The sequence below is a fragment of the Spea bombifrons genome, chromosome 1 (genome assembly GCF_027358695.1).
Source record: "Spea bombifrons isolate aSpeBom1 chromosome 1, aSpeBom1.2.pri, whole genome shotgun sequence".
In the NCBI taxonomy this organism is placed as follows: Eukaryota; Metazoa; Chordata; class Amphibia; order Anura; family Pelobatidae; genus Spea; species Spea bombifrons.
This window is the reverse complement of record NC_071087.1, coordinates 91,128,888-91,153,210: the sequence shown is the minus strand read 5'-3', so window position 1 is coordinate 91,153,210 and position 24,323 is coordinate 91,128,888. Positions and strand designations below refer to the sequence as shown.

The window sequence follows — 24,323 nt, the reverse complement described above, 5'->3', positions numbered from 1 at the left end:
GGCTTTACTGCTTTTTTATGAATTAATGAGTGTGTTATTATGATTCCCTCGGTTGTGGTGATACAAATCCACCATTGAGTAGCACACTTATAGGTCTTTTGTTCACTATTACTCTGGCAAAAGAGTTGCTGCTCCGGTAAGAAGGGCAGTATCTTGGGTTATACCGCCATCTGCTGGTTGTGTGACCAGCACAATAATAAGGAAAATTGAAATTGCTATATACAGTTCTGTATATAGGTCCAAGAGGAGACAGTCTTTAGTCAAACACATAGAAAAAGATGTAGAGTGAGATGGAAGGAAAAAGACACTTATGAGGTTACAACTTTTTCTACTTTGGGCCGTTAAAAGGTACCAACTTGACTAAGGACTCCTAACCTCTTGACTCTGTGTCACATAACCCCTGTTTGTTTTTTTAAAACAAAAATTTGTGAACAAATATATCCCAAAACTCTACTGTTTCCTTTTTAAACCTCTGAAAGCTAAGATCGGGAACCCCTAACTAGTTTGTCGTTCTTTTTATTCCCCAAGCATGGGCTGTATACTGGGAGCAGGCCTTGCGCTGTCCTTCATGAGTCAGAGCAACCAGACTGACAGCCGTGTCCATGTCACTGCCACCCTGCGCAAACTTTACACATCACTGTGCGACAGTGCAGACCAGAGCCGGACAGTGCAGGAGGTAAGAACGCGGTGCATAGAGTTTTTGTTATTAGTATTTATGTATGTAAGGGACACATTAATAGTATCCGTGCGGCTCTGATCCAGGTGCTGTCATACTGTGTGGCTGTTGTCACTGTGTCTGCATTCAGTGCTGGTGTCCTTAATGCTGAGGAGGCTGAAGAGCACATGAACAAGCTGCGGACATTAACTGAGCAGAACCAGCAGGTCAGTGTTCTCACCATCTTCTTCTACCTTTATACATTCATTGATGGGTACAGAGCCAGGCTTTATTCTGTGTCTTGAGAAAAGTTGTGTCACCTAAGGAGTATGATCCATTTTTTAATATGCATTCTTCAAAAATGAAAAAGAAAAAAAAAACTTATTTGAGGCAGAAGCCGCAGCTGCCCTCCTCCTCCGTGGTCCAACGTTCCTTCTCACGTTTTGTCTACTGGGACAGTCTTGGCTCAGAATAGGGTCTTCTGGTTGGCAGTTCCCTGGTGCTGTTGAACTACAACCATAATGTATACCCCTTTTCTTTTAGAAGGATGTCTTTTGAGTAGTCATGGGATTTATTTTTGCACAACAGAGATACCTGTACAATAGTCTGACCCAGTAATTCTGTTAAATTCACAAACTATATGTCACCAGCTGCCTCTTGATGTTACTGTGCAACTGTTACTGCTATTGATTGTTAAGCCTCTTATTTTGCTTTAACTCAGACCCCAGGCTTGGCATTGGCTTTGGGAAGCATTGTTCATGGGTTATCGGTGTGTGGACACGGGAAAGCAGAAGACCTGAACAACAGACTGCTACCGGCCTGGATAAAGATTCTCCTGGCAGAGGTAAGTGCTACTTCAGTTTTAACCTATAAAGAGAACCTAAAAAAAGATATTGCTAAGATATATATGTATGTCTTTCAGGGATGTCCCACAATGCAACGTCTGGCTGCTTTAAATGGGCTGGTGGCCTTGGTTGGGTCTGAATCTGCACTGATACAAGTAAGCTCAATTCTGTAGGAAAAGAACCCTTCAAAACACCAAAACCTAATATTTATGCATGCATATTATTTGTCATACCCTATTCCTGCTCAGTAAGGTTAAGGGGCACCTTGCTTTGTTTTATTAGGCTTGTTATATTAAATATGCCTTAAAGAGGGTAGGAGACAACTTCCCAGCTTTAAACATACCAAACCTCATTGCTAAACATCTCATGGCAAAGCACGCAATTATAGAATAAGTTCTCATACAAATAGAAATGTGATGCCATTTTGTCATTATTACTATCATTTAAAATTGCCTGAAATTGTTTCTTCTAGTTGAGTTTAATGACAAAGGATTCTGTTGCATTTGCTGTGGGTTGATGGTCAAAATCTTGTTGTGTTTCAATAATCTTAATAATATCAGCATGCTGTATATACATCATCCAATGTGGTCATTTCTGTCTCCTTGCAGCTGAAATCTGAAGCCATACACTCATCTCAGTTCCAAAGCAGACTGAGCGAAGTCATCAAAACAATAATGCAGGTATGGAGTCATTGCTTTTGGGGAACGAGGACACTAAGAAATCATGTGTTTGTGGTTTTCATTTTTTTTTCTCAAAGTGTACAATAGCTATATCTTGAAGTTGTGCTAATGTGCTTTCATTGGTTGAGCTTTATGTGGGTTCTCAACACCAGAGAACTAGTTCAGCTTCACAATAAATATTACAACATATCAGATGTGAGTTTTGAATTAATTTTCTTTTAGCCAGAGATGACTTTCTTGTTTATTTCCCCACTTAATGGATCTGTTGTAGCCAGCTATGGTTGGGTGTAATGAAACATCTCATTTCCACAGATAATTAATTTTTCTGGAGTGATTGGCCTGCAGACCAATGCAGCCTGGATCCTCGGTCACCTTCACTTGTCCACGCTCTCTTCCACTCAGAGCAGGACCTCTGGTGAGCAGAATTGTATTTGGATTTTTTTTTTTTTTTTGCAGACCATTTTCTCATCATTACAGTAACAGCAGGCTGGCGTGCAACACAGCAGTAGTTCATGTTCATTATAACAAACAAGCTGTCTCCTTCTTTGCAGTCCCTCCAGATTTCGGATACCTGCCAGAAAGAAGCTTAATACGGGCAGTGGTAGATTTCCTTATATCTGCAGGGAAGAAAGGTACCTTGAAGATGAGTACATTTCATTTCACCTAATCCTTAAAATTTGAACTCCTAGGTCACATGTCTCACAAAGCACAAAATATCAGTGCTGAGACACCCTTTCCTGAATTAAGACATACATATAAACCACCTGTGTCAATGTAAAGAGGCCTGAAACTAGGATGTGGAATGTCCTTCCTCCATAATGTAGGAAAGGACAGGACTTTTACATCTCAGAACAAGGTATAAGGTCCCAGTATGTCCACTGTTTCTAGATAGGGACGCATTCTACAGACCAGACTCAGAGTTTAGATCATGTGCGGACATTAAACAGTTAAATAGCCTAACTTCCTGCAGTCTAGCCTCAATCCCTGCTAAAGCTGTAGAGCTAGGCTTATTTCAGGTGAGATATGTAATTGGTTGGAGGGAACACCTAATCATTTTATGAGACTTGAGTATGCACTAACAGCAGAAAGCTATTTTCACGGATTCACCAATGTTTTTACACTGCACCTAATTGATGCCTTTTCTGAAAACTGAATATACCATTTGCTGATGTGATTTCAGGTCCTGAGTGTCTGCCCCCAGTCCTGGTGAAGGTGTGCGCCTCCTTGATTGCTGCAGCCGCTGATACGTATCCGTATCCTCCTGTCAACTGGGCATCCATACTTGCACCGCTGATGAGACTTAACTTTGGTAGCTATTTATAATGTTTAGATATCCACTGGCTGTCAAGACTGTCTCCTCTGGCCCCCATTTAACTGTGTTTTTTTGTACCTTGTGTGCTGAAATTTCAATCTGATGGCAAGAATTGGATAGGACTGACCTAAATCAGACCTGATTGTTTACCAATGTCAGCGTATTTATCCTGAAGAAAATATATAGACTTGTGTAGCTTCTACATAATTAGATCAGGACTCGCATATAAAAAAATTCAGACGTGTCAAATAATGTACGGAATTAATAGAACAAACTGGTAAGGTAGCAGTATGTAATAAAACTCTCTGAGTCTCTGAGTATAGACCTGTAGAGAGGTTCACTTATGCAAGCCAAGAACTTACTGTATATATGTTACACCTCTACTATTTTTACGGGATATGTTACAGTCATGCTCTCTGTGCTCACAATCACAAATCCCTGTCTTGTTCATTGACAATTACTGTTTGTATTTATACAGGGGCTGAAATACAAAAACTTTGTATCCAAATAGCTGTGACTCAGGCTCAGACCTCCCAGAAGGCAGCAGTTCTCCTGGGAATGTGGATAGTGCCGCCACTTGTTCACAGTTTAAATGTGAGTTGTTTTGTTTAAACAGTGCTTAGTTACAGTGCTGTGAAAAAGTATTTGCCCCTTCCCATTTTCTTCTATATTTTGCTTATTTGTCACATTTAAATGTTTCAGATCATCCAATACATTTTAAAATAAGACAAAGACAATGTGAGTAAACATAAAATGCCACTTTTTAATGATCATTTTATTTATTGAAGGTAAAACTATAACATTCATATCAAAAAGTAATTGTCCCACTAAAACTAATTGGCATTATATCACCCTTGGCGACAACAACTGAAATCAAATGTGTGCAATAACTGGCAGTGAGTCTTTTACAACGCTGTGAGGAATTTTGGCCCACTCTTCTGGGCAAAATTGTTTTAAATCAGCCACAATGGAACCACAATGGAGAGTTTGACTAGGCCTCCAAAACCTTAATTTTGTTTCTTTGAACCATTCAGAGGTGGACTTCCTTGTATGTTTTGGATCATTGTCCCGCTGGATAAGCCAACTGCACTTGTGCTTTCAGTCACAAACTGATGGCCGGACATTCTCCTTTAGGATTTTCTAGTAGAGAGCCGAATTCATGGTTCTATCAATTTATTGCCAGTCCCCCAGGTCCTGAAGCAGCAACGCACCCCCAGACCATCACACTACCACCATCAGCAGTGGTTTTTAACCTTGCAACTCTACCGTGGATGCCACTCTTTCTTGTGCATAATTGTGGAATTCTAAACACTGACCATAACTGAGGCAAGTGAGGCCTGCAGTTCTTTTGTGACCTCTTGGATGAGTTGTCTATGTGAGGATTTTTGGTAGGCCGGCCACTTTTGGAAATGTTCACCAATCTTCCAAGTTTTCTTCCATTTGTAGATAATGGCTTTCACCGTGGCTCGCTGGAGTACCAGTCTCAGAAATGGCTTTGTAACCCTGATAGACTGATAGACGTCAATAAATGTGTGTCTTATCTGTTCTTAAATTTAGATTGAGATTGCAGCATCATGTGCTACTTTTTGAGACCTTTTAGCCTACTTGTCTTTGCAAGACAGGTTCTGTTTAATGTTTAGATTTGTATTTATTCCGTGTCTTTGTCTCATAGATTGGCAAGAAATTGGGAAAGGGAGCAAATACTTTTTCATTTTTTTGGCGTAGTCAAAGACCTTATGTGCTGTGTATGTCAGGGATGCACCAAAATAAAAATTCTAGACCGAAACCGAAAATTACCCCCCACACACACACACACACCTTAAGAAAAATCACACTCCTACTATGCCCAGGTTCTAGCATGTACTATATATATATATATATATATATATATATATATATATATATATATATGTATGTATATATATATATATATATATATATATATATATGTATGTATATATATATATATATATATATATATATATATATGTATGTATATATATATATATATATATATATATATATATATATATATGTATGTATATATATATATATATGTATATATATATATATATGTATATGTCATTTAATTTGTCTGGCCAAATTTGTTGTGTTAACCACACATTTATTAAAAGTAAGTAACACACCAAAATTGGACAGAAAAAATCAATAACAATATCATATTTATATATGTTTGCTAACAGCTAACATAATTATATATATGATTGCTAACACACTCCTATCGTGCCCAGACAGCCAGTGCATTCTAGAACCTGAGCATGATAAGAGTGTGATTACAGGCTCCCTATGCCAAGCTACCCCCCCACACACACTTACACATCCATACTATCACACACACACATTAATTCACAGATACTCATTAGTTTTCTTAATCACGCATACTTGCTCATACAACCTTCCCCACCCCCTTACCTGGACTGTAGACCTCTCACTGGCAGACTTCTGCAGGGGCCCTGCTGCTTCCCTCTGTGCGAACAACTTCTCTTGCCCGCCACCAGGGGAAGAAGGAACCGAGCAGATTCATGTGACGTGCATTCACTTCAGCATTTTGCTGATAATGCCCTTTTCGGCTGATATACCGTATTTGCTCGATTATAAGACGACCCTGATTATAAGATGACCCCCCCAAATCTGAATATTAATTTAGGAAAAAAAGAAAAAGCCTTAATATAAGATGACCCTATAGGAAAAAAGTTTAACCAGTAAATGTTAATTCATGTAAACTATTTTTTTTAATAAAAGCTATGATTGAGAAAAATATTTAGGTTTTATTTCCTTCTATTTTCCAACCTGCCCTCCCAGTGATGCACATCTGCCCCAGAAATGCCTTATACCCCCTATATGCCACTGTGCCCCATGATATGCCTTTTAACCCTACATGCCACTGTGCCCCATGATATGCCTTTTGACCCCCCTATGTGCCACTCTGCCTCCAGAAATGCCTTATACCCCTATATGCCACTCTGGCATTAAGGGGGTTAAAAGCAAATACGGTATTTCGGTGCATCCCTAGTGTATGTTCAGTGTCTGCCGCTAAGTGTGTTTTGCTGCATTATCAGGGTGTTTCCCAGTGATGGTGATGGATAAGGTTATATATAATGTTATGTTGCATGTATTTTTTTTATTGCAGGTAAAAACCCGCTCCTACCTCCTAACATCACTGCCTCTTTGGATGAAGCATGTGTCTGAGGATAAACTGCAGACCTTCATCGATGTGCTTGTTGTTCCAAACTTTGAGGCACAGGATGAGGCTAGAGATATAGAGATGTCCCAACGCATTCTGCAGGGTCTTAGCCAAGCCATGAGACTTCCCAACCCCCCTCAGCACTGTTGGAGCTTCCTGTGTAAAACTACAGAGAAGATCTTTGAGCTCTTGCCGGATGAGATACAGGTATGTGTCTGTTGTTTGACACTATGGCAAGCACCATCCTTCCAAAAGTCAATGTTTCTACTTATGTGTTATTCGGCTTCCCATACACTTGATCCAAGATAACATAGCCAAAACCCATAAAATGACCTATATGCAGCTCCTGAAAGAATTAAATTATGTCGACAATACTAGTAGTAAGTTCTATTAACCTTCAGAAATTTTCAACTGATTTACTCCCTCTACTCTCTCCTATCTCAAATACGTCATGCCCTAACAACGCCACCTCTCTATACCTCCTCCCTCACATTTGCCCTTGAGCATGTAGCCCCAGTTACTACTCGCTCTTCACGATGTTCACATTTCCAGCCCTGGCACACGACTGTAACCCGACACGTGCAACATTGTTTCCCCACTGCTTAACGTGGTTGGCAGACGTCTCATTCCATGTCTGACTTTCTGCACTATAAATTAATGTTACGTTCATACTACTCCGCTCCCAACCTTGCTAAGGTCCCTCTGTGCCTAAATCCCTCTAGACTGTAAGCTCGTTGGAGCAGGGCCCTCCTCACCTGTTGTCTCTGTAAGTCAGTTTGTTATGTTACATTCTACTTGTTATGTCCTGTCTACCCATTGTACAGCGCTGCGGAATTTGATGGCCCTATATAAAACAATAAATAATAATAATAATAAGTATTTTGGTAGGAGTTCCTCTTTAAATTGAGGAATTTGACTCACCCAGTGAACATCAAATCACCTATATAACCCTGAAACAACTGTTTAGGGGAAAGAAGGACCATTGTCCTTACATAATTAATGTACAAAGTGGTATTTCAACCTCAAGCGTTGTTTCGCTGACACTTTTATTTTATTTTATTTGGACATGCAGGATGTAGAAGTGGAAATCTTTGTAGAGGTTGCGAAATGCCTTTCAGAAATGGCCGAGAGTGAAATTGAGCGGATATGCTCTATTTCAAAGGTAACATTTATGTTTCTATTTAATTCATGCTGTTATGGTTTTTTTTCTTCATTGTTTATTCCAACAGTATGTTACAAATATTTCAGCAGGTTTTTTGTTTTTTTAATAATATGTTCCTACTTTATTCCTAACCTTAAAGCACCACATAGTGAAAACCACCTTTGTGAGACTGTATCTGGTCTCGCAAGGCCGTCTACCCTTGAAATGTATGAACGATATCGTTGGTGCTGCTGTGGATTGCAAGGAAACACAAACCATAACATGGATGCTGCTACAGGCTTTTTATCAGGCGCGGGTCACGAGCCATCAGAACACAGGTACAACTGGTTTTAGTTTTGCAATATCTCATTCTTCACAAATCTAGCCATTCATTTTCAATAATACAAATTCCTCCCCATGAAAGAACCCCACTTGGGTGTTACCTGATGATATAGTGGGCCCAGTTTGGAATTTGGGTATAGAATAAGGTGTTTATTTACAAAGTGGACCCAAAATGTGACTTTGAGGTAAGTCATTCTGTATAATAAAATCAAATAATACATTTGCTGAACAGTTTTAACCATTTGCAATGCAAGCCAGCATGAATGAGCAGCAGGCAGCTGAGTCTCACTCAAAGGGTACAGCAGGTTTAACCCATAACCTAAAACAGTAGATTCTCATTGTGTTATATTCCGGGTTTAAACATTGGTTTACAGGAAATCTTTAAATGTTTCACCTATTCACCTCATTTTGTATTGACTAGGTGTTCTGAAGAGGATGGAGTGGCTATTAGACCTGATCAGTCACATACGAAACATAGCCCAACAACAAACCCCAGCGGGGAGCGTGAAGATCAGTGAGGTAATAAATAAAGCACAGTTGGAATAATATGTGTTCTTGTTGGTTAATGGTTTGGGTAACACAAAGACTGAAATAACTCTCTTGCTTTTGCCAACAGATTTCTTTATTCCTAAATGAGACTTGTCACCCGCACACACTTTATATCATTATCGGGTGTATTTATTAATGTTACTGTTCTACTAAACAATCAATGTGATCGGTCTAGGAATGTATGGTTCATAAATTAGACACAGGTTTACCTTCTGATTGTTTCTGGTCGCAAGAGAGTGGCAAAACACACATTGCTACATTAACACGCATTACTTTCCTTGTCCTGACTAAATGTATTTAAAGAAACAGGGGCAATTATAGAATGAAAAATATAAACCAGTAATTAAATTGACCTTTAAAGAGTTAAAAACCGTATCGGAATGTAACATTTAAAATACTAAAAGGGGGCTAGAGCAACATTTGAAATTCCTGCTTGAATACAGGTGATTTAATTCAGAATATCCATATGTGGTATTAAAACCACTTGGTTGCTACCATTAATGATCACTACAATAGATATGTCTCAAGCTATTAATTGATTAACGTTTGAATGTGTTTTACGCCGTGTGCATCTAGAAATATGCCCAGTGTGCTCAGTCTCATTAGAGACCTTAACAAGCACCCTTGTGCAAGAAGTACCTGCCATGAGTTTGAGATTTTGAGCCACCTTTTGCCACCCTGCAAATTTGTTTTTCTTTGTAAATTAGTTTTCCATTCAATTGCCAACTTACTATACTAACACGTTCAGTCGTGCTTTATTTCTACGAGGCAGGGTGTTTGCTTTGTTGGTGCCAACCCTCTGCGAATAATTGGCTGACTGCCAAAATAAATATGAGCTCATGCAAAATAAAAGAGAATTATTGCAACCCAACTATACAGGTGCGGTGATACGAGCAGTTTGTGTCGGTGCGGTGTAAACCCCACGGCACCAAGTGAAACCACCATCCCACTGTGCAACCATTACATTCCAAACCATTACAATAGCCCAAACTATCCCATAGTGCTGTGTTCTACTGGATGTATATGCCTATATAATATACATTGTAAAGAGTAATGGACTATTAATCACAATATTACCTTTTTTCTTCTTTCATATGTCATTTCCTGTTCCAGGCAGTGGACTTCCTGTTGGGGATATTTGCTGCGTCTGTTGTGGCATGGGCTGATCACGCAACGCCTTTATTGCTTGGGGTCAGTGCCAGCTGGCTGGCATGGAAAGAAGAATCATCGTCTGGATTAGGCCATAAATCCTTGGGCAGGCGTTCACTGGACGTTCTAAGTGTCCGAGAATGTTTAGCCGTGTTGCCGAATAGTTTACATCTATTGGTAGCCAAGGAGCCTTGGAAAGAGCACGTGCAAAAGGTTCCTTTTTTATTTATTGTGTTCTATAGTGTTTCTCGTAGTCTCAGTATTATATTAAATGTTAAGCATGTTGTTCAGGTGCTGCTCACTTCGCAACAGAAGTGAGATTAGGTGAAAACACTGGAGATTTATTCACATTATATGGACACATACCCAATATTATACAATAGTGGTCCTATTCATACCGCCTTAATTAATCCTGACATAGCTCTATCGCTTAATATAGAGCTTAGTCAATTGTGTATTACACAGAAACCCTTCTTTATAGTACAGAACGTTGCAAAAATATTTGGACCCCTTACTAGCTAAGATTTTCTAAATTAAAACCAATAATTAATGTTCAGTCTTTTTAATAAAATATATCGAATGGTGAAATGTCGGTGTACTATTTGTAATTCAGTGATATGGAGAATTGGTACGGGTCTGAATACATTTGCAAGGTCATGTATGTGGCTATATAGAGTGACCCCAAGTATCCTCATAAACGTGCTCCAGCCTTTTCTTTTTGCTCCAGTTCTGTCATGATAAATATAGTCCACTGCCCCGCAAGGGTATCTTTTCAAGAGAAAGCAGGCTAATATTTTATATCCTTAAAATAGCATAAGATTGTGTTTGGTTTTCCACTTCGATTCAAATGAATTTGTATTTCTTAAAAATATTATTACTACTTTTTTTCTCTTTTCTTTTCCCAAGTTTATTGACTGGCTGGCCAACCTACTTGAACTTCCTGAGGAGAACTTATCTGAGGCTTCCAGAGCGGCGTTAAAAGGTACTTGATTGTTGTGCTGTGTATGGGAGGAATGTGAGAAGTTCCGCTCTGATAACCGTGGTGTGGTTCTTGTTCCATTTAAAGAAGAATAATGAAGGAAAGGAAGCATTTATTTTTCGTTAATACTGCGTGGCTTTGACACATAAAGTGTGTTTTTCGTAGTGTAACATGTGATACACACGCTAGTTGGAGCTGTGCTTCTGCCAGTTGTACATATTTGGGCTAAACTTCCAAGCACAAAGTAACACAAATGGTCCTCCCACAAGCCAAAATATTCACATTACGAGGAACAGTGCGCTCTCCTTTCTCCAATAACATCTCTTAGGCTGCTTAGCTCTGTCTAGTTTCTTGCCATGTGTGTGTAAATAAATTCTGGATTTTATGCAAGAAATGAGAGTGCTCCAAATTTGAATGTGCCCAAGTTATTTTCAACACCAGTATGTGGCTTTACAGCTGGATAAAATTTGAATTTACCATATTTTCTTATAGACATAACTCTTAAAGATCGTTTTTATAGCATTTGTCATACCTCTGACATGCTTCAGACTGCCCTTGTTTTAAATAGCTGAGAATGCCATCTGAAATGTTTTCAAATGTTACCGAGAAGGAAAGCTGAACATGTTTGGACCTTACAGATGTCCTGAAATTCAGGCAATGTTTTGTCCAGCAGCAGTAGAATATCTCAGTCTAAATCACACAGCCAGACACTCTGACTAATTATTACCATAAAAAATCAGCTCATTCTAGTGTTTGGGCAGGGAAAGTCACCCAGAAAATCACACGACTGACAACAATGGCAGCCTCCGGGTCGGCAGATAAAGCAAGTTTATTGGAGCAAAATGAGATAAAACCACTTATGCTAAACTACATTAGTGTATACAGCATTGGATCTTATGATCAAAGAGGAAAGAAAAATCCATGTGATTTCCCCTTTAAGCATGACAGATTTACCATCTATTCCTATATTGAATTGCAAGCATTTGTTATCTCGTGAATATCTTGTTCAGGCAGCACAAGTTGAACTTGATGTTTTAGGTAAATGGATGGGTAACCTTCCACCTTTGTCTCTTTTAGCTGCCCTTGTTGCCCTACGAGGTCTTCCAGAGTTTAAAAGGAAAGTAGTGTGGACCAGAGCCTTTGGATGGTAATTAGTGCTTGTGTCTAAACAGCTACGCAAGAACCACAAACTGGCCAACTATAGGGGCAGGGATCTCCCATAGTGCTGGACTTACCATATACTGTATATGGACCAAAGAAGATATCCTTGAGCTTTCAAGCAATTGTTTTCTATTTATTTACGCCATGACTCTCACTGTAACCTGGAATCCCTTTAATAAATGTCAGATTTCAATTGCACTTTTTTATTACCGGTATATGAAAAACAAGCCAGAATAAGTTAATAACAATTCTGAGCGGAAAAAAACACACACCAATCAGCCATAACATTATGATCACCTGCTTAATATTGTTGTAACCCTGACCTGTTGAGGCATAGCACACCCTAAGGATAATCATTTAAACAATATAAAACAATAAAATGACTTGTTGAAAAGTTTATTCCATATTTCAACATTTATATGGCAAAAGGACTGATTATATGACTTTTACATATTTATGATCTATGTGACTGATGGACCTGTGCCCTAGACTGGACACATCCGCCCGCCAGCTCCTTCCCTCTCCCAGTAAGCGGACACGCTGTGGCTGTCCAAAGAAAGCAGTCACAGACCAGCACTTCCCTCAATCATGAGACAGGACTTCATGCTTTGAGGTTAAAACAGAACTCTCTTTATTACAAAACACACAGAACGTATATACAATCTCAATTCAATGAGCACCGAACCCAATCCCATCAGCTACATCCCATCAGTATACAGGGGATGTATCAGGGGATTAAGGGATACAATGGGTTCCCCCACCTGTGTTATCCCCCCTGTAGTGCGGGTGCCGTCTGGGCAAACAGGGCTGTGCCGGCTGATTAAGAGCTCCAGCCGGGTTACAAGATTGTCTCTTTGAAGGCCAGAGCTGCAGTCTCATTCTGGGCCGGTTACACAATATAAGATATTACCGGGTCACGGTATCAGGAAATGGACACAAAAGCGCTCCATGACCCGGCTAGTTCACCTGGCCCTGTCACAGAGTGACTGTAACATAACTTATCTGTTATCTCAGATGCACTCCCTTGAGAACACATACTGCAGAGGGGGGGGGGGTGGAAGGGTCTTTGAGCTAATCCACCCCACACAAAGGCACATTCAAACAGGGTACAAATAAATATAATATTAATAACAGTGAAGATCAGACATGGTTCTTCACAATCTATCTCTACAATGTAATGTTTAGAGGTCACATGTATAATATCTAGTATATGTTTTGATCAGAGAATACAACCCAGGTCTACTCAGCCCTTTGGGGGGTCGTGCTTTTGTAATAGATAGTGAAATTAAATGTATTAATGCACATTTTGGTGAATCGCCCCATCAGGGCTAGTCTCAGCACCAGGACCTTGATGCCTTACCCCACTTAACGCCCCTCATGTGCATCTTTTCTAGGAGCTCCAAAAGTTTTGGGCATATAAGCGCTTCAGTGTTTTATAGCCCAAAAACTCCCACAAAACTAGGCAAAGCTAAAAATGTGTTTTTACATAATGATCGTGTTCACACCATTTTATTTCCAAACGTACCATAATTCTGTGTAAAATGAAAAAAAAAATAAAGGGAATGGGGGCAAAGACTATTTCTGCCTATGTTGCCATTTGGTCTGGGACCTGCTTCGAACCCCATAAAATACATTGTTTTGGTGAGCTTGGGGAGAATAACAGGGTGGATACACAGTATATCCAATGATTAAGTGACCATAGCATTCAAAATGCATAAGGTGCTCCATTGTTCCTCTATTGCCCATTCAAGTGCAAGCAATAAAGCATTTCTGCGTGATTATGTTGAAGGTACAGAACTTGAGCAATGTCTTGAGCATTTAAGAATGGTTTTTAGAACACTGCCTATTCTGTACACATATATTGTTTATGGAGCGAGCTTCTGTTGCATATCCAGCAAGCTCTCAAAACACAGCCTTATGTGAAATAATAGCTCTTGTGAAACTTGGACAGCACTGGACTAACGTAACAAATTGAGAACGGACTGATGCTATGTGCCAGTGAGTCATGCATATGGAAATCTATGGGGGTATATAGCAGCGTATTACTCTCCCTGTTTGTCTCCCTCCCCACCAGGGCCGGCCCTACCATGGAGCAGAGTGGGGCAATTGCTCCAAGCGGCACTTTTGAAGGGGCGGCACTTTGCCGCCCCAAGTCCTTTTTTTTTTTTTAAGCGGAGGAAGGAGAAGGCTCTCTCTCCTCTGCAAGCCCTCTAGCTCGGTCCTGGTGCCGGCTTGTAATGCTGAGCGCCAGAAGATGATGTCATTTCCGGCGCTCAGCATTACAAGCCGGCACCGAGAACTAGCAGGGAGACTCGCCGCAGGACTGCTGAAAGGTAAGTACAAAGGGGGGGGGGGTAGATAATGGGTGGGGTGGGGGTGGCAGAGGAAGGGTAGATAATGGGGGCGGCATTTTAAACTTTGCCCAGGCGGCATTATGCCTTGGGCCGGCCCTGCTCCCCACTATTGCTTATGTTTTGTGTCTCTGTTTCTTCCGCTGTGATTATATCAGTAATCTAGTTTCCTTCATTATGTTGATCTATTGCTTTTAGAAAGGGTTATTGCAGAAAGGGTATTTAGAAAGGGTCTTCCTTTACCAAACAGCACCATGCAAATACTTAAAACATTCAGGATTCAAGACAAATATTGGTTGTCCTCTTCAACATGTATTTGTACACAAATAATGCTTAACATTTAGACAAAGTATAAAATAAACAAGTGCTCTTTTGCTATATATATATAAAAAAAAATTCCCGATTTTAAGCTATAAATTTAGTGTGCTTTATACACAAGTGCGTGTTTTATAAGTTATTTGAGAATGTAAACTAGTTACAATACGACAACATCATGGTAATAAACACAAACTCCTCACCATCTTGTGGTTGCCCTGCTATTGGCCACCATGTCTGCCATTACAAAATACCATTTCATCTTCTGGAGAGGCTCACATAGAACATGTTCAGGGTTTCCAGGATAGTGAGAGCGGTGAAAACCTGCATTGGTGATTATTAATACGGGCCGGGTTAATATGCATGCCAAGGCTGATTAACTGAGCAGAAATACAATGCACCTTGGCATGTATAATCTATTGTGGCAACTTACCGGTTTATTTCATTTTTAGCTTTGAATTCCGTCGTTGGCGATAGAGTTTTCTTTCCGACCATAAATGGGTGCATATATAAAGCATACCTGAGTGATAAAATATGAGGGTCAGTGAAATAATTGATCAATAATACTACAACTTTTAGACTAAAAGTATTTACCTGCTGGAAGTATGATAAAGTAGACTTTCAAAATGTACGGGAAATGGATTGATACCAGAAGTGGCAATGACGTCTTAAAGGAATACGTGCCGAATGATTCAAAATAAGGAAGAGATTCATAAATTGTGTACACTGGAAACAACAAAACAGTATGTTACAACCTGGAAATAAAAATGATTAACCTTCACATGAACGTTTCAGATCCCTGAAGTATCTCTATGTAGGTTATTCTGTGCAAAGCTGACCCTGCACTGTATAATGCGACGTTAATTTGGGGACATTTTTCATATTGCTGATATAACTATGCATTATATAGGGCCAGCTCAGCTTTTCTTGCAGGAAAAGCTCACTGGGGCTATTCCTTTATACTATATACTAATCACACATAACATCATGACCACCTGCCTAATATTGTGAAGGCCCCCCTCTGCCACCTAACAACCCTGACCGACTCCACTAGACCTCTTGAGCTGTGCCATGGCATCTGGCACAAAGGCATTGGCAGCAGATCCCTTAAGTTGCAAGGTGGGGCCTCCATGGATGCATCCTGGTGCCGTGTGTTCCAGGTGCATGTAAAGATAAATGCGATTCATCAGACCAGCCCACCTTCTTCCATTGCTCTCTGGTCCAGTTCTTATGCTCCCGTGCCCATTATGGGCGCTTTCGGAAGTGGATGGGCACCCTGTCTGGTCTGTGGCTACGCAGCCCCATACGCAACAGAACACCTATCAGAACCAGCTTGTCTTTTGGAATTGATCACACGGGCCAGCCCAAATACATCATTGAACCTTGGCCACCCATTACCCTGTCGCCGGTTCATGGCTTTTTCTTCCTTGGACCGCTTTTGATAGGTACTACTGACCACTGCAGACCAGGAACACCCCACAAGAGCTGCAGTTTTGGAGATGCTCTGAACCAGCTGTCTAGCCATCACAAAGTCGCTCAGATCCTTATGCTTAGCCCATTTTTTTACACATCAACTTTGAGGAAGAAACGTTCATTCACTGTCAAAGATATCCCACCCACTAACAGGTGCCATGATAACAAGATTATCAGTGTTACTCACTTCACTTGTCAGTAGTCATAATGTTATGGCTGAACTGTGTATAGTGAAGTCAGGGTGATGAAATATCAATCTCATTTCCAAAGTTATGGATTGGAGAATAATCAACAAAAGATATAGAATCTATATAATTGTATTACCACCACAACACAGAGACGGGTGCCTTGAGTGATTCTTCCCTCTACCGACTTAACCCAACACAGACTGCTACTGTCAAAATGCGTAATTTGAGATATATATTGAGATCTTACCTTCAGCCAGTACTGACAAAGGATATATTGGAATCCACCATGTGTGTTTCAGCCAGGTCAGTTCTGGGTAGCCAATGCCTACTGCTGACAACATGTGGTATGAGTACCTGCATCAAGAAACGTCCATACATGACACAAACACACAAACAGATATGGCTTTTGGTGGCAGAACGATCTGTTGATCATTGCACACCTACAATGAAAGAAGAGGGTCTGGTATATAAGCTTAACTGTTAACATTCTATACTGATAGCTAGTTGAAGAAGCCCTTTGGTCAAGCTAACCTAACCTAATCATTTCTCAATCTTTTTATTGCTTTAATGATTAAAGCTGCCACGTGTGCTCTTAAATAGATGAACCTATTCTATTTACAAATCTCACTATATAAAGAATGATTTTGGGGGAATCCATAATGGAAGTAAACATATAATGCTGAGCCAATCAGAACTTATCTAAAATAGATGGTGAGATGTTTGTAAAGAATGTAAGCATATTGTCACATACAATCTATGGCAAGGCAGACATTTCAAATATAATGTCCATATAGGAGATTATGTACCAAAAGTGAATCTGGTGCAAGGTTTTAAAGGTGGCCTTTTCACCATAGCAACTGACGGATTGGTCCAGTAACTAGGAACATTTTCATGATAACACCACTTTCCAAACATTCAACCAACTGCTTACATACTCTTTGTACATAAAATTTCCATGTATAATTCCATGAAATTTATTCTGACATGTTTTTCCCCCCATATATTTTACATGCACATTCATTTGGAAAGTAACCAAAGGGTTACGTTTCAGGTGGCTTTTGCCATGTAAGCTTACACACCCTACTAATGCTGGATACATTAATGGATATACCTAGACTTAGGCAATCATTCAATATCCATTAATGTATCCATTAGGCCAGGGATGCCCATCACAAGGGTATATATATATATATATATATATATATATAGATATATATATATATATATAGATTTATATAGATATAGATATATAGATATCTATATCTATAGATATCGATAGGATAAGGGTGTATAGCCATTTCTGCACCATCAAACATAAAATCACAGACGACATTGCCTTCAAAGTGCTCACAAAAGAATTTGCACAAATGTTGATATTTGATTCAGAAATATTTGTCTTTAGCGTACAATGTATTATTCAACAAATAGTTACAAACATAACGGTGGTAACTGATGTTACCTTACAACGTCCCACGTGTTCCAAAGGAAGAACAAAGCACAAACAACGCATTTGCTCTGCACCTCCTCCTGGCTGGTAATGACTACGAAAAGGATGACCAGTCTCTCTGTCACCTGTAATGGACATGGAATGGAGACATCAGTCGCCGTGCTGCTAATAAAAACTCTACGGCTAAGGGTTAAAGTTACGTCTCAGTTACCCCTAGTTACAAACATTACTGCCCAGTCTCTCAGAACCATACAGACAAGTTAGAAAATAAAAAGGCTCTGTAGGTACTGACAATAAGCAGGGCCATTAACCTACACGCTGCATGCAATATTTAAGCCACACGCTTTATGCAATCTTTAAGCCACACCCACATGCTGCATGTGATCTTTAAGTCACAAGCAGATCCTGCATGCTATCAAGCCACACCCACATGATGCATGCTACAATCACGCCACTGCCACAGCCTTTTGTTAAGCCACGCCCAAATGTTATCATTAATTCACACACATGATGAGGGCTAACAAGTCACACACACACTGCAGGCTATCATTAAGACACACAATGCACGGTATAATTAAGCCACTCCTACAGGTTATCATTAAGCCACACCCACATGGTACACGCAATCATTAAGCCACACGGACACTCGCATTTAGCCACACCCATAAGCTGCTACTTGTCAGTATACTATGGTTGAGATGATTAAATTCTAAGCCTGTAAATCACACTGAAAAAAGAAGTGAGGCTTCCTTATTGACCTATTGTTAGTGATTACAGCGTTTAACAAGACAAAGGCCGACATACCAGTAAGAGAGTTGGGAAGAATCGCTGCTGCTCAGCCCCAAGCAGCGCATGGACAGGCTCCAGCGCAGACAGTAACTGGCAGGCTTGCATTACCAGCCCAATTGTGTAGAACGTGTCCACAAAGGAATCTGTACGAATGAAGCACCACACGGCTAGTTACTCTTAACAGCATGCCTGATACACCTGTCTACTAGCGCAACACAACCCAACCCCGTAACCTCCATAACACGCGTAAAAAAAAAGAGAAAGACTTAAAGTGCTACCTGTTTCCGGAATCTACCCCAATAAAAGCGCAGCGTACGTACTCTAATTAATTAAAAAAAGGGTTATTGAGCCATCGCTGCAGCCATAAAGGACTTCGTCAGGGCAGAAAATGATTACGAATGGGCCTGTATGCCTTTTTCACGACCCTGTGATAGCGTAACACATTTTCTGAAGACACAGTGCCCCTAAATATGTATCGTACAGCGACGCCCTGACGAATTCATTATGATGAAAGACATATCGTTTTGGCGACATATAGCATGCGGTCACTAAGTTACCTTGTCCAAAGAAGAGAAACCTTGCGACCATATTGGTGAAGATCCAGGAATGTCCGCAGAACTGGAGGAGATGGTAAACGAATACATACGTCTTCATGCTTGTTCCGGGGGGCCGCTCAACCTTCACTGTAAAGCAGATGAACACAATTTAGATCCTGCGTGATGTCATAGAGGACTAATGATACCATTTTATCATAAGCATTGTACGTGATATGATATTTAGTATTAGCTACAAAAAATATGTATGCTATATTGGAACTTACTGAGACTACTAGCATTTTATCTCACCTTTGTACATATAGTAACCCTTTGATGTATGCTGTATACATTATCTTTTATTTATATAGCGCCAACAGTTTACACAGCGCTTCTAACAGAATATACATTCAAAAGGTATGACAAAACTAGAACTGACAGACTAACACAATCCGGTACATTACGTCGTGGTCACAAACTTCAGTTATAGAACTATTATCTCAAATAGTTGTTATTACTTGGCATGTTTCCAAATAAGTGTTCATTTATAATATTTTTATTTATAATAACTCATTATAATGTTAATATCTTGTTTTAGAATTACTTGACGTTGTACACTTAACCCCTTAATGACAAAGCCCGTACATGTGCAGGCTCAAAATGCATTGTTTTCAATGGGTTTAGGGACCGCCCATTGTCCTTAAGGGGTTAATACAGTTAAAATAAGAGAAAAACAGAAAACCAAGAACAAAAGTAAAAAGATAAGAAGGAGCTAGGGAAAAAAAGAAATAAAAAAGAGGACAAGCGTTAAGAGGAAGCAGAAAAGTCAGATTATTGATAGAAAGTAACGTAACGGTAACACGACTAAGCATCAGAAGATCTCCCCAACCAGTGCCCAGCTTCACACCACCTGTAAAAGTAGGACAGTGGAGCAAGTAGCCTGGAAAACAGGACTGTCACATAGAAACTGGGACAGTTGGGAGGTATGTAGAAGTATCTACTACCTTCAGGATTTGGCAATGTGTATTTTATCAAACGAAATTGGGGGGGAATTGAGAAAAGAAACCCAACAATGGAAGATCGCAGTCTCTGTATATAACTGTAAGCGGCGGTCTCTGCGGATACCGGGGTCTCTTCCGACGAACAAAAGTTAAGGTCCGCTGATCCAAGAAGCCCTCGATTGAGTGTGATTGAGCACTTCAATTCCACATATCTTTGGGACATTCTTGGAAACATCAAGTCCTCTCTGTCTATCTGTTTAAGTAGAATTTCTCTCATTTTTTGTGTAAAAGTCTAATTTGCCTTCTTCTGAAACAACACCTTACGTAAATTCCCACATATGGTGTTAGCGTGTGTGTGCGTATATGACTGTGTTTCTTGCTGAACCTGGCACCAAAGCAATTTTTCTTCTAGGTTCTTATCTCCGAAGTCTTAAGAAATACCGCTTTCTGGAAACACATATGTGATAGTTATCAAAGATTAAAAAAAGGCTAAACATTCTAAAAATATGTCCATTTTAAAAGGAAGTTTTGGAGTTCTGTGTTTGGTTAGCAATTACTAAATTCAAAGCAATCTCTTTGTTCCTCTCTTGTCTGAATGTTTAGGTTTTTTTTAGGCTATCATTGCTTAACAGGAAGATGAGATCGCAGTATTGTCCTTCCAGTCCAGTTACAGAGTCTGTAAGCAAGAATGTAGAAGATTGTAAAATATTGTGTGCGGATATCCAACAACAGAAAGTAAACAATCTGAAATCCATGTGCTCTGCCAGTTTACGATGTTAACTTGCAGCAAAATACGCCTCATAATGGCCACTTAAATATCCTGAGACGTCACTTAAAGCAGATTTGCATACCGTGCCATGACCAAACCTTTGGTAGGTCAACAGAGAAGATAATATAACACAGGGTTAAAAATTCTGCATGGCAAGAGTGGCAGCTACCCATGTGCTGCAAGGTGAGAAGAACCCTTGAGCTGCTTCCAGAAGAGACATCAATGCAGGACATGTCCACTGTGCTTGTCCTAGGCCCCAAGATCCTGACTTATGGCTGTAATATACACACATGATAGATGGCTCCAAAATTCTTCAAAAAGGGCTAGTCCAACTTGGACCAGCCCACACATGGAAACAGGAACGAGACAATGAAGGTTTTGGACATGGTAAGAGGGAAAACAACAGAAGGAGAGAGTGAGCAAGCTAATGAGTGAGAGGGTAAGGGATTAAGGGAGGGAGTATGTAACTATGTATGTGTGTAGGTGTGTTAGAGTGAGTGTGTGTGTTAGCATGAGTGTGTATGTGAAAGTGTGAGGGAGTGTGTTAGCATGAGTGTGTGTGTGTAAGTGTGATAGGGAGTGTGTTAGCATGAGTGTGTGCAAGTGTGATAGGGAGTGTGTTAGCATGAGTGTGTAAGTGTTACTGTGTTAGCATGAGTGTGTATGTGTAAGTGTGAGAGGGAGTGTGTTAGCATGAGTGTGTATGTGTGCGTGTGTTAGCATGATTGTGTAAGTGTGAGAAGGAGTGTGTTGGCATGAGTGTATATGTGTGTGAGAGGGAGTGTGTTAGCATGAGTGTGTATGTGTGTGAAAAGGAGTGTGTTAGCATGAGTGTGTATGTGTAAGTGTGAGAGGGAGTGTGTTAGAATGAGTGTGTATGTGTGTGAGAAGGAGTGTGTTAGCATGAGTGTGTATGTGTAAGTGTGAGAGGAAGTGTGTTAGCATGAGTGTGTATGTGTGTGAGAAGGAGTGTGTTAGCATGAGTGTGTATGTGTAAGTGTGAGAGGGAGTGTGTTAGCATGAGTGTGTATGTGTGAGTGTGTTAGCATGATTGTGTAAGTGTGAGAAGGAGTGTGTTGGCATGAGTGTATATGTGTGTGAAAAGGAGTGTGTATGTGTAAGTGTGAGAGGGAGTGTGTTAGCATGAGTGTGTATGTGTAAGTGTGAGAGGGAGTGTGTTAGCATGAGTGTGTATGTGTAAGTGTGAGAGGGAGTGGGTTAGCATGAGTGTGTATGTGTGTGAGAAGGAGTGTGTTAGCATGAGTGTGTATGTGTAAGTGTGAGAGGGAGTGTGTTAGCATGAGTGTGTATGTGTGAGTGTGTTAGCATGATTGTGTAAGTGTGAGAAGGAGTGTGTTGGCATGAGTGTATATGTGTGTGAAAAGGAGTGTGTATGTGTAAGTGTGAGAGGGAGTGGGTTAGCATGAGTGTGTATGTGTGTGAGAAGGAGTGTGTTAGCATGAGTGTGTATGTGTAAGTGTGAGAGGGAGTGGGTTAGCATGAGTGTGTGTGTGTGAGAAGGAGTGTTAGTATGAGTGTGTATGTGTAAGTGTGAGAGGGAGTGTGTTAGCATGAGTGTGTATGTGTGTGAGAAGGAGTGTTAGTATGATTGTGTATGTGTAAGTGTGAGAGGGAGTGGGTTAGCATGAGTGTTTATGTGTGTGAGAGGGAGTGTGTTAGCATGAGTGTGTATGTGTAAGTGTGAGAGGAAGTGTGTTAGCATGAGTGTGTATGTGTGTGAGAAGGAGTGTGTTAGCATGAGTGTGTATGTGTGTGTGAAAGGGAGTGTGTTAGCATGAGTGTGTATGTGTGTGAGAAAGAGTGTGTTAGCAAGAGTGTGTATGTGTAAGTGTGAGAGGGAGTGGGTTAGCATGAGTGTTTATGTGTGTGAGAGGGAGTGGGTTAGCATGAGTGTGTATGTGTAAGTGTGAGAGGGAGTGGGTTAGCATGAGTGTGTATGTGTGTGAGAAGGAGTGTGTTAGCATGTGTGTATGTGTAAGTGTGAGAGGGGGTGTGTTAGCATGAGTGTGTATGTGTGTGAGAAGGAGTGTGTTAGCATGAGTGTGTATGTGTAAGTGTGAGAGGGAGTGGGTTAGCATGAGTGTGTATGTGTGTGAGAAGGAGTGTGTTAGCATGAGTGTGTATGTGTACGTGTGAGAGGGAGTGGGTTAGCATGAGTGTGTATGTGTGTGAGAAGGAGTGTGTTAGCATGAGTGTGTATGTGTCAGTAGGAATATGTGAAGGTTGTAGGTTTCCCTCATTTCCAGCTCATCAAATGAGAGTTTCTGAAGACAAAAATGCAGGCTTGATGAACCACGTTGAGTACATCAGGCCCTCATTGTCAGTGTGCTGTATAGAATTTGTGTGAATTGTCACTGTTAGGGATGCTAACACACACTCACACACATATATAAAATCAATCATATGCAAATAAATAACTGCACATATTGTCTTGTTTTTCTAGATTTACAGACAATAAATGCTGAGTTCCTTTATGCTGAGCTGAGAGAGCATCTGCTGTTAAATGGTTAACTTTTGAATTTGTAGGCTCTGCTTCCTACCATTATCATCTCTCTATTCACTATAGAGTTTGTGGTTTGAACTCCCTCACTTCTCTATGCATGAAGAGTCTGGCCCTAGGGAGAGATGCCAGGAGAGTTTGGGTTCAACCCTCTAGCTTCTCAACTCTCTTACTTCTCTAATAGATTTTTCCAGCATGAAGGGCTGAGCTGGCCCTGTATAGTGTATAGTTAAATCAGCGAGATCTCTTCACTCATTGAATTATACATTATACAGGACCAGTTCAGCCCTTCATGCTGGAGAAATCTATTTGAGAAGTAAGAGAGTTGAGAAGTGAGAGAGTTGAACCCAAACTCTCCTGGCATCTCTCCCTAGTGAATAGACCTCTCTGCTTCAAAATGGTCTCTTGGTGAGTATGAGAGCTGCCCCTCCCCAGCTGCCCCACTCTCTGCCGGGACACCCGACTGACTCACATGCACTGCTGCTGGCTGGAGATGCCCCTCGTGAGATCTTCACGCGCGGCGTGGGGTGGCAGGATGGCCGTCAGTGAGCTCTCATCAGCCCAGATAGCTTGCTCACACGGTCCGGGGCTCCTGCTTTGATCCAGAAGACGCTAGTGTACTCATCGCTGTGTATGGAAGTAGCCAGCCAGATGTTACTGCAGCCGCCTGACAGCCTCACTCCTCACATTCCTCCCACAGCCTGCAACAGCGTGGAGTGACACGCCCATAACAGTATCAACTCCCTGCCTCTCCTCCTCTCTACTTACTGCCCTCCTACTCCTCTCCACTCACTGCTCACCTCCTCCTCATCTCTACTTGCTGCTCTCCTCCTCATCTCTACTTACTGCTCACCCCCTCCTCATCTCTACTTACTGCTCACATCCTCCTCATCTCTACTTACTGCTCTCCTTCTCATA

The 24,323-nt window shown here is 40.7% G+C and overlaps 2 protein-coding genes across 2 annotated transcripts in view; one reads left to right on the top strand and one right to left on the bottom strand.

Annotated features, from left to right (window-relative positions):
• The window catches only part of FOCAD (focadhesin), a 76,661-nt gene extending 64,445 nt beyond the window's left edge, over positions 1–12,216 (top strand). The window contains exons 29-44 of the mRNA XM_053465880.1: positions 529–676; positions 763–882; positions 1,377–1,499; positions 1,578–1,655; positions 2,109–2,180; positions 2,493–2,595; positions 2,732–2,812; positions 3,361–3,489; positions 3,971–4,086; positions 6,644–6,904; positions 7,770–7,859; positions 7,999–8,176; positions 8,602–8,699; positions 9,843–10,091; positions 10,785–10,860; positions 11,935–12,216. Coding sequence (XP_053321855.1) covers positions 529–676; positions 763–882; positions 1,377–1,499; positions 1,578–1,655; positions 2,109–2,180; positions 2,493–2,595; positions 2,732–2,812; positions 3,361–3,489; positions 3,971–4,086; positions 6,644–6,904; positions 7,770–7,859; positions 7,999–8,176; positions 8,602–8,699; positions 9,843–10,091; positions 10,785–10,860; positions 11,935–12,008 — 1,996 coding nt within the window. The 3' untranslated portion in view covers positions 12,009–12,216. The remainder of the gene's footprint in view (positions 1–528; positions 677–762; positions 883–1,376; positions 1,500–1,577; positions 1,656–2,108; positions 2,181–2,492; positions 2,596–2,731; positions 2,813–3,360; positions 3,490–3,970; positions 4,087–6,643; positions 6,905–7,769; positions 7,860–7,998; positions 8,177–8,601; positions 8,700–9,842; positions 10,092–10,784; positions 10,861–11,934) is intronic.
• A 2,449-nt stretch (positions 12,217–14,665) lies between these two features.
• HACD4 (3-hydroxyacyl-CoA dehydratase 4) lies at positions 14,666–24,079 on the bottom strand. Its single transcript, XM_053456499.1, has 8 exons — positions 23,878–24,079; positions 19,139–19,264; positions 18,597–18,724; positions 17,805–17,917; positions 16,593–16,699; positions 15,279–15,410; positions 15,118–15,204; positions 14,666–15,008 (listed from the first exon to the last, which is right to left on the bottom strand). The coding sequence occupies exons 2-7, from the start codon at positions 19,233–19,235 to the stop codon at positions 15,122–15,124; spliced, it is 660 nt and encodes a 219-aa protein (XP_053312474.1). The 5' UTR covers positions 19,236–19,264; positions 23,878–24,079; the 3' UTR covers positions 14,666–15,008; positions 15,118–15,121.
• Between the last annotated feature and the right edge of the window lie 244 nt (positions 24,080–24,323).